Genomic DNA, 9,981 nt, shown 5'->3' with positions numbered 1-9,981 from the left:
AGGAATCTAAAACTATTTTTTTTTTTGAGCTTAAGATGTTGTAAAGATTCTCTTGGCTGATAAAGCAAGAGACCATTAAACTCCTGAATTGCTTAGTTTTATTTTCCTTAATTCTTTCTTGATTTCTTCTAAATACACCAAAGAAACACCCCAAAACCCATCTGAAAAAAAACCATTCTGTAGAAACTATGAAGCTTTGGTACTATCTACAGAGTCTTATAAAAAAATACTCAGTTACCTGCTCTCTATTATATCAGCACCATTTAACATCTGTATATATCTCTCCCTGGTACTGCAACGAGTCATAATAACTGCTGTAGCTGTAGTGTCAAACTGAAAAATAAAACCCCATATAAAAGCTGCCTTCTAGTTCTTAGAAAAAAATCTGGTTGAATTTGCATCACATACCTGTTGAGTCCATTAAAATTCTTTTCTTAAAATCCTGTCTAAAATGGCTATTGTGTGCCAGCTTCCTACTTTCTCTCTAATCCCCATTCACAATGTAACCCAAATGTAATCTTCAGATCTTCCACTGCAAGGTGAAGCAGTAATTTTTGATGGACAATACAAAAGCAAACAGATTTCTTTCTCAACAGAAAAGTTACCTAGGAGTAGTTTAAGTATTAATAACCCTCTAAAAACCAAATGTTGCAGTAAAATTCCCGGCATTGTACTTTCTTTGACAAAAATAGTTTCTACTAATATGCCTATAGATAACATCAATACAATAAAACATTCACTTACCTGAGGCCTTCCAGCTCTCCCAATCATTTGCAGAATATCGGTTTCACTGTACTCTTGAAACACTCCTCCAACATAATGCATTGTGGATTTTATAACCACCAGGTGTGCAGGTAGATTGACTCCCATAGCTAGGGTGCTAGTAGTAACTACATCAGATCAAAGTATATGAACACCATCAAAATGTCTGGCAGACACTAAACAAGCAGCAAATAGGTGACTTAACTCTTGATGCCTATGAGCTCTTAGTTTCTAGTGGAATCAGTGGGCATTCTGCACCACAAAGATTTTGATGTAGATTACAGGTACTTGCATATCATCAGCATTCATTTTCAAGTTCTGTAACAAATTACATCCCAGATTCTTTTAATTAAACATTGCTTTATATTTGGAGATAATCCAGAATCTGATCCATGTTCAATATAACAGACACACAATGAAGAAAGATTATTCTTATTTCTTCAAGGGTATATATCTGAATACAGCCATGACTTCATCTTACTTAGTAGTGGACAATATCTTTAAGATATAATTTTTTAAGTCATCAGTCATTAGCATTGATTATATCCATCCATCCAAACCAGAATCACCACCAATACTATCACAACACCTTACCAATACACACTGTCACATGGAAAACATCCATCAAGTGTGTGGCAAGTTATCTTACACTCATGTTGTCTAATTAACTTTCTCTGAAGAATATATGGGATGGCAAGAATTCAACACAAAAAGCCAGTCATATGGGCCAACTGATATTACTATTCTGCTAGGAAAACGAAGGATTAATGAAATTTCCAGTTATTTTTGAAATTAAATGAAAATTAAAATTAGTAATTATATTATTTTTTCATATGACTATTGAAACAGAAAAGAAAAAAAATCCATGAATCTTTTAGTGTTGTACATGAACCACACAGACAATTCCCCATAGGGTCTGGACCTTTTTCTACAGAAAAAGAAAGCCCAGATGAGATGAGATAATCACATCTCAAATCCCTTCTCATTTCATGTAACAACAGAAGGAATATTTCTTAGGGACCTCCCCATCAGTCACAACACCTTGCATGGGAGTTTGAAAATCGTATCCTGCCCACCTAAGACACATAAATGTAGATGATTACCTTCAGGGAAGCCACAGTTGCAAAGGACACAGACAAAGAAAACATCTCAGAAATTCAGAGGAAAGGCACACTAGCATAGAGCTCTACCTCAGTGGGAAGGCTCAATGGTAGGAAAAGGAAATGGACATGGACATGGCCAGACCTATATGGACATATGAGGGGGATGACCTCCATGTATGGTGAAAAGAAGTTCTCTAGTCTTTAGTAACAGTGCATATGTAGCCTCACAGGGTAAAAGTGCATGTGAAACACAAGAACACTTTTACCTGGATTTCACAAATTCCAAAGGTTAAGCAAACTATAGAACCATAAAATATTACCACTTCCAAACTGCAATCTTTTCAGGATACATAAATGACATTTTGGCTTTCATAGTTAAATTTACTTACAAAGTACTGGCAAGTCTCCTACAGTAAAAGCTCCTTCAATTATTTTTCTGTCCGACATCTCCATACCCGCATGATGATAAGCCACACCATACGTTAAAAGGTCTGATAATGAAATAATTATATACATCATTTAACTAAGTTTTCTCAAGCAAATATTCAATCACAGAGCAGAGAAATACTAGGATATATTTACCTCTCAGTTTGGAGTCTTTCAAAGAATTTGCAAACCTCTGTAATCTATGCAACACACACAAATAAAAAAATAAAATTAAAAAAATATACATTCTTTGGATATTTTCAACCATCACCTTTCCCATCTTTACAGAGGGAACAGACTGACTCTCTGGGGCAGCTATTGCAGCCTTTCGAGCCTGGTCATCTTTCCAAGTCACCACCTACAATCCTTATGTGTTGTTCACATAAGACAAATAAGATCACATTTGAGTTCCAAAGTCAGGAGGTAGCTTCTGCAGCTGCCATGACTAGGCAACCCTGAAGTAAATAATAATTAATATTAACAGTATCTGATAAAGCAAAGACATCTTACAGCTTAACTTAAAACATAGTAAAATCACATCCAATTCAATTATTCATATGCTTAATATTTGCACTTCAAGGTCTTAGAGGTCTTATAAGAATTAGCATTTTTATGTTTAGAAAGCAGTTTAGAGAAACAACTTAATGTTTGTGAAAAGTATCCTAAAACTCTGAGAAGCAAACAGAACTTCCCAAGAGGAGTGCCAATTTACCAAAAAGAATGTCAACTGCGATGATGATTTTGTTGCACACTCCTCTGCTAGAAACTGTATTAGCTCAACAGCTTTCTTCACAGATACCACAGTTTTACTAAAATGTACAAACACTTATTTCCAATTTAAATAGAAAAATACCTTTGTTTCTGTTCTATACTCAGTAGAAATTTAGCATCTTTTGCAAGAACAGAAGCAGCCTGCTGTACTCCTTTTCTTGTGGCACAAAACTATAAACAAAAGATACTTTTTTGAATCAACACTTTCAGGAAAGTAACTATTTCAAACATGATAAAAAAAAGCTGTTGTACCACAAGTGCTGGTTTTTGTTCCGAGTATGTTTGTATAATGCTAGCTATCTTGTAGTTAAGAGTTAAGTCAAATTTGAATTCTGTCTGATTGTCACTGCAAGGAAAACCAAGAACAATTTTGCGTAGCTTCACTGGTCGTTGATCCTCATCTATTTTCAGGCATACAGCAGGCATCTTACTATCTGAAAGCCATTCTGCGATCTTTAAAAAAGAAGTAGAACAGAAAAGATAAATTTCTTCTTTTAATCATGCTCCTGTTCTAATACCATCACTGAATAATTAATTAGCTTTTGTTAGGTGTAAACTATGAACACTATTTTTACCATTTAAAATCACAGGTGAAGTTCTGCTTTCTGCAGGACCAATATAATTTGGACTGAAATCTCTAGTCTGTTGTGATTTTTATGTAAGAGGCAAAAATCACAAACAAAAGTCTAAAACTGAAGCATGTCCATACATGGCTGATAATTCCATATGGCTGAAGGTAATCTTAGCAACATTATAATAATTAGCAGCAGCCTCACGGCTGTCTTCAGCTGACAGCTTAAAAATTACAATTTTGCTATCAATCTAAAATTGTAATTCCAGATAAATTTTATAAAAGACAACTCCATTGATCAAAATACAGTTAAAATGTAACTCTTACATCTTGAGTATTTGGGATTGTTGCAGAAACAGCTACAAATCTCAAGGGAGGAACAGCATCATGACTCTCTAACAGACGCCAAAGAGAAGCCTGAACAGTTTTCATCCGACTGACTACAACTTCCAAAGTTGCGCCACGGCTTTCATCCTTTATAACGTGTACCTATCAGGAATTTTAAAAGACTTGTTAATACTTCTCCAGTGACAATCTGGACGTGTGCTAAATAAATGTAATATTTTCTAAGCTTCCTTTTATCTTCACAAAAGACACAAAACCAGTGCATAAACCCTCATTCATCTTCTTACCTCATCAATGAGAAACAGTCGTACAAGCTGGACTATAGAGTTGTCTCTCCACCTTCTAGTCATGCTATCCCACTTTTCCTTGGAGGAAAAAACCAACAATCAAAACAACAGAAGCTGAAAGATGTTTTAAAGGCCAACATATGCCACGACTATAGTACACGCAGATATGCCTAAACTTTAATAAATCTTTAAACAGAAACAATTAAACAAATTCAAGCTAATGCCATCTATGTTTCACCTGGCACATTATTATATTACTAACTTTTAAAATATGAACTGAGAGTATGTACAGCAGTGTGCAAACAAAAGGATCATAAAATTGCTATGTATTACCAAAAAAAGGAGCAGTCCTAGCAGCATACAAATACAAGACTGCTAATGTCTGTTTATTCTAAGTTCTTACAAGAACTGGAATGAAACTTACAGGTGTAGTGATAATAATGTCAGCATGATGTATTTCAAATAAATCATCCATCAGTGTATCTCCTGTCAGTTCCTTGCAGGTCAGTCCTATAGGTCCAAATTTTTCTTTCCAGTCATCAAAACGCTGACTGCATAGGGCTTTTATTGGAGCCACTAAAAACAATACCAAATAATGAAAATTAAATCAGGAAAACCAAATCTTCAACTGTATTAAAAATGTATGCATTTAGTTTCTTTAGTAAGATGCCTTCTTGAATTTAATTTCCCTAATTTTCAGCTTTGCTTCCAGAACCATAAAATCTGTAACTGGTGTTACTGTCCTTATTATCCTACTCCACGTGCACAATCAGTGTTGAGCTTTGGGCCCTAGTTCTTCCCATCAGCAAACAGAAACAGAACCCTTTAATTAAGATTATTTATGCTCTCTCTTAATCCTGTATCCTGTTGGGTTTGATTTTTTTGCAGTACCACATGGAAACAATCATTCAGCTATCAAAGGATTTCTCACAGATGGAAGAAACCACAGGAAATACATCTTTTCTAATGGAAGATCATACAAATACCAACCTTTTCCCAGTTAAGAATGATTTGAGTACTCTGTATTCAGAGAGAAAAGAGGTTATATATGAGAAACCATCCAAGAGCAAGAGACAGACTTTTATTTCTTCTGGTATTCTATCTAAATCAAATGTACAATTACGTGTAGGGTCATACCAAGCAGCTAACACAGCAGGTAGCCGTTCTCATGCTGGTCCTCATGAACAGACTCCTAAAACAATCTACTCATATTCATTTTCCTGAGGATACACAGTGTACTTTTGCAGATTCTTTTTTTTTCCAGAAATCACATGTAATTCTCAATAAAGATTGATATTAACAACACACGTAAGGCTATACTGGATGATTAATCTATATGGAAAATGCAGTGATTTAAGAGAAAGAGGCAATCTATGCATGACCTGAAAACAGCCCTAGTATAACAGATCTTGCAGTGAATGCATTCTAGGTTAGTTAGGGCCACTGGAATACCAGTGATTTCTGCATATTAGCTTGCAAATGATCTCTAAAAGGAAGAGATTTAAAGAACCAGTCTCTACTTCAGAAAGAGGTGTAAAATCTCATAAGAGTATCAGAGAAATAATTAGCTTCAGAAGCTACCAGCAAGTAACTCACAAAATCACAAAGCTAATCATCTTTAGCAATGCAAGAATGCGAGAAGCAAGTGATCGCTCCTGAACTACAGTCCTTCGATGCAAAACTACTGGCAAACAACTCTACAGAACTACTGCAAGCTAATTCACATACATGGGGCCACTGATGAACCAGACACCAGTGCTCACACCAGCAGGACATAGTCTGATTACCACCTCTGTTCCAACATTCAGAAAACTGACAAGTCCCCTTCTCCATCATTGTGGAACCTGGAAAGGTCAGCAGATCTAACTCCACTAGCAGGTAACTGCTTCCTTACTGACAGTTCCAACCAACCAACTTGTATCAACTCTACCACAGCAAGCAGAAACTCTTACCATACACTCAGCCTTGTTCAGCTGACAGAGAACCTGTAGCACATGCCTGTTTCTAAGATCAGTTCACAATTCAGAAACTCTAAAGCAACACTAGCTTTATTGTAAGAAGTTGAAAAAAAGTGAATTAAAAAAAAGGAATATGAAGCTTTTGTAAATATAAGGATGAAACCTTTAATAGTAAGACTGACAAATATATCACTGTATTAATAAACTAAAACTGAGACAAAAATCACCAATTTAATCCAATTTACATGATATGAACTCAGTTTTCCAGGAAGGAAAGAAAAAAAAATGTAATTGGTGTGACTATCTCCAAGTATTTTCATATTCCTACACAGATCAATTAAACTCATGAAGATCACAGTTCTGGTATCTCTGAGGTAGTATACAGAAAACAGCAGGAAACCTTGCCAGGTAAGTGAATACTGGAAAATATGATCTTCACCTCAGAGCAACAGACAGCCATACAAAAGATAGTGTCAGCCAGAAATCATGCACTCAGAATTTGTTTTAGTTTCTTTTGCTTTCTCCTTACCTTTTTGTGTACGTCTTGCCTTCTTGGAGGACAAACTGCTTACAAGATTTTCTAATTTTTATTTGCATAGGCAATGCTGAACACTACAATTACACAACACTGTTAAATATTAATAATAGTTACAATGGTAACACAAATAAACACTAAACCAACTTCTTAAAGAATGAAGGCGGTTGCAATTTCTTAATGTATTTAATCTCTATATTATTCCTGGACTCACTCCAGATCTCTGCATTTGCAGAATGACATCTTCTACTCTGTCACCAAAATGTTTAAAGCTGCAGAATACTTACTATAAACAACTTTAATATTTAACCAAGGCTGTGGGACTTCCATGAGTAATCTGGTAATAGCTAGCTCAAACATTACAGTCTTTCCAGAGCCAGTTGGAGCACAAATCACAAAGTTCCTATCTGTATATAAAAGCTAGGAAAGAATTGCCAAGTACTGTTAAGTTTACAACAATGACAAATTAAAGTTTTGCATGATTGTGCTTCCTTCCCACACATTTTATCCTCCACTGTCTTAGAAGCCAGATATGTCCATGTCAGGCTCCCTCATTTTCCTGTGACAAGGCTGATTCTTCCCTCTTTCCTCCTCCGCAGTGTCACTCACCCATGTCACTCACTCACTCACTCATCCACCCACCCTTCCCCCATGCAAATATATTACTAATCTGTATGCATAAATATAAATATAATTCTTATCTTCACACAAATGTATTTTTAACTGAGAAAAACATTTAAAAAGTTCTTCTGGTTTCTTCTCCCACCTAAGCACAACCCTAATAAACTATTCCAGGAAGAGGTTCTAGATAAATTAGAGTTTTCTAACCCCTTTCATGTTCTGAATATCAAAGTACCACTTAAATTTATTTACAAAGTACTACTTGCAGCTGCAGTTTATGTTCCATACTTACATCATCCAAAGCTTTTGACTGTGCATAGTTAAAATATGGGAACTCCTTAAAAATACTTCTAAATTGTGTAGCTTGAGAGCATTAAGGAATTTAAAATACTACAGTGTAAATTATAAAATTTTGGAATGTAAGTGCATCTTGTTCTTGCAATCTAAATGCAAACTTAAAACATACCACAATACTTCACAGGCTTGTAAAAAGTTATCCAAAAGTAACCTATTAAATGATTCAGTAGTTTTAGATTCTTGGTGTGCCATATATTCTGTATCACTGAAAAAACCACAACCTATTTGAGAGGTCTCAGGACTATACCAATAATCAAGAACCTTCTCCCTGGCACAGGCTTCATGGAACAGCATACAATTACGGAACAGGAAGCTGCAAGGGACAGACCAGATACAAGAACAAGCAGAACACTGCTGTTAGCCTATCTAAGGTGTCAGTGGTCATATAATATTTGTAATATAACACAAATTAATTAGCATAATATTGTATGTCCAGATATAACAGTAGCAGACAAATTCACCTATGATCACTTACTGCTGACTGTGATTTTAAAGATATTTTTCAGTTGCCAATAATGTGTGTTCTTCAGACAACACACATTTAAGTTTTTATCTAAAAAATGTGGAAGATGAAAAGAGAGCATTGTTAGGTTACAAATCCAGATGAGTGATCTGAGCCTTGCCTGGACTTGCAGTGCAGCCACACAAGCAGACTGACTGTAACCATCTCATCAGGCTGAGGGTGAGCACACAGTCAGGTATGACACCGACAGCAACAAGAACAACAAACTGCTAAGGCCTCGGATCCATGTTACAGTAAATGACTGCAGAGGAAAAGATACAGGAGTAAAGCAAGAAATAAAAACAGTTAAACATTAAAAATGGGGAAAGATAAACAAGTAACATTAGACTAAAGAAGTACTTTTAAGAAAAAACTTATTTAAAATTGCTGCTCTAAATAAGTGATCTGTTTTCAAACTGCAAAGCATTAATGACTGTAATTGGTAAATTCACAACAATGGAGTCCTTATTCATTTTGAAAATTATGACTTTTTAAAGGTATTTACATGAATTTAAGGTGCCTGAATATAGACATATCCTCTTTCTGATATTTAACCCACCATTTGACAAGTTACTAGAAATAAAATATTGAAAAGACTATGTAAAAAAAAAAAATTGACAGATAGAGATGAACAGTCTATTATATTACATGTTTAAGGCAGGGCCAAGAAGAAAGAAAATTATGGTAAAATCTGCTTAAAGAACCAGTGGAAATACAGTATAGGCACACTACAACCTAAGTACAGACCAACAAGGAATACCTGAAGTTAATTTTCTTCTAAGAAAATGGGACAGAAAGTAAGATTCCATTTTCCTAGTAAGACTAAATAATAATTCAATTTTCCTTTATTTAAAGTGTATGGGGATACATGTGTATATGTGTGTTTGCATATAAAATGGCTGAAATATATATTATGCAAATTAAAATTTTACATTTTACGTTTTAAAGTTTTGATGATAAAAATTGAATGTTTGAAATAAGAATAAGCTTTTTTAGGAATGAATGATCTACAAGTTGTCTTATTTTCATTCTAGCTTTGGAAATCAAAAGGATAAACACCTATTCAACACTTGATTCCCAGCATTATACTACAAATTGAAACCCTTACAATGGCATGCATTAATTCCTATGGCTACAAATTAAACACTATAATTTTGCAAATGTAAAAGCACTGTAATAAAATCAGGAAATTCAGATACAGCAAATACAAGGATACGTATTTCTGTAACAGCCCTCAAAATTTCCAATTTTCTTCCTGTAGTTCCTAAAGAAGTAAAAATAGTACATTTATAAAACCAGATTCATTTTCAACCAATACCCAAGACAAATATCTTCCTGACCCCCAGCTGTGTATTCTGTAAGGAGCTTCAAGGCTATAATAAGGTCCAGGTGATATAAAGGAGATGATGGGATAGGACAAGGAGGTCACTAGCTCATCATTTGAAAGGACCATCATGATGGCCCTTTGATAAACTTACTCCAGTTTAAGGATGTCTTGCACATACCAGGGATTCAAAACTTGATGCAGTATCTAGGTGTGGTCTCAAAAGTGCCAAGAAAGGGATAATACTTCTCTTAACTCCCTAGCTGTGTTAACAAAGCCCAGGATGCTGTTGGCCTTTGTTACTGCTGGGGCACGCTGCTCACTCAAGTTCAGCAAGCTGTCTGCCAGACCCCAGGCACTTTTCCACAGAGCTGCCCCCAGTCACACCATCCCAGGGGAACCACAGGGTTCTTCTCTTT

General features: G+C 35.3%; 1 protein-coding gene across 9 annotated transcripts in view; it reads right to left on the bottom strand.

The window, feature by feature from the left end:
- HFM1 (HFM1, ATP dependent DNA helicase homolog) overlaps positions 1-9,981 on the bottom strand; it is a 36,472-nt gene that overhangs the window by 18,918 nt on the left and 7,573 nt on the right. For 8 of the 9 annotated variants that reach the window (XM_017729924.1, XM_017729928.1, XM_017729925.1 and 5 more), the window contains 11 exons: positions 9,455-9,502; positions 7,672-7,742; positions 7,046-7,178; positions 4,690-4,841; positions 4,266-4,343; positions 3,961-4,122; positions 3,145-3,233; positions 2,448-2,491; positions 2,255-2,356; positions 745-890; positions 239-333 (listed from right to left, as the gene is read on the bottom strand). In XM_017729924.1, coding sequence (XP_017585413.1) covers positions 239-333; positions 745-890; positions 2,255-2,356; positions 2,448-2,491; positions 3,145-3,233; positions 3,961-4,122; positions 4,266-4,343; positions 4,690-4,841; positions 7,046-7,178; positions 7,672-7,742; positions 9,455-9,502 — 1,120 coding nt within the window. The remainder of the gene's footprint in view (positions 1-238; positions 334-744; positions 891-2,254; positions 2,357-2,447; positions 2,492-3,144; positions 3,234-3,960; positions 4,123-4,265; positions 4,344-4,689; positions 4,842-7,045; positions 7,179-7,671; positions 7,743-9,454; positions 9,503-9,981) is intronic. The other variant, XM_017729933.1, reaches the window with a different exon arrangement.

Source organism: Corvus brachyrhynchos, unplaced genomic scaffold (genome assembly GCF_000691975.1).
Source record: "Corvus brachyrhynchos isolate BGI_N302 unplaced genomic scaffold, ASM69197v1 scaffold101, whole genome shotgun sequence".
NCBI classification, from domain to species: Eukaryota; Metazoa; Chordata; class Aves; order Passeriformes; family Corvidae; genus Corvus; species Corvus brachyrhynchos.
The sequence above is the reverse complement of the archived record's forward strand: the minus strand, read 5'-3'. Positions and strand labels throughout refer to the sequence as shown.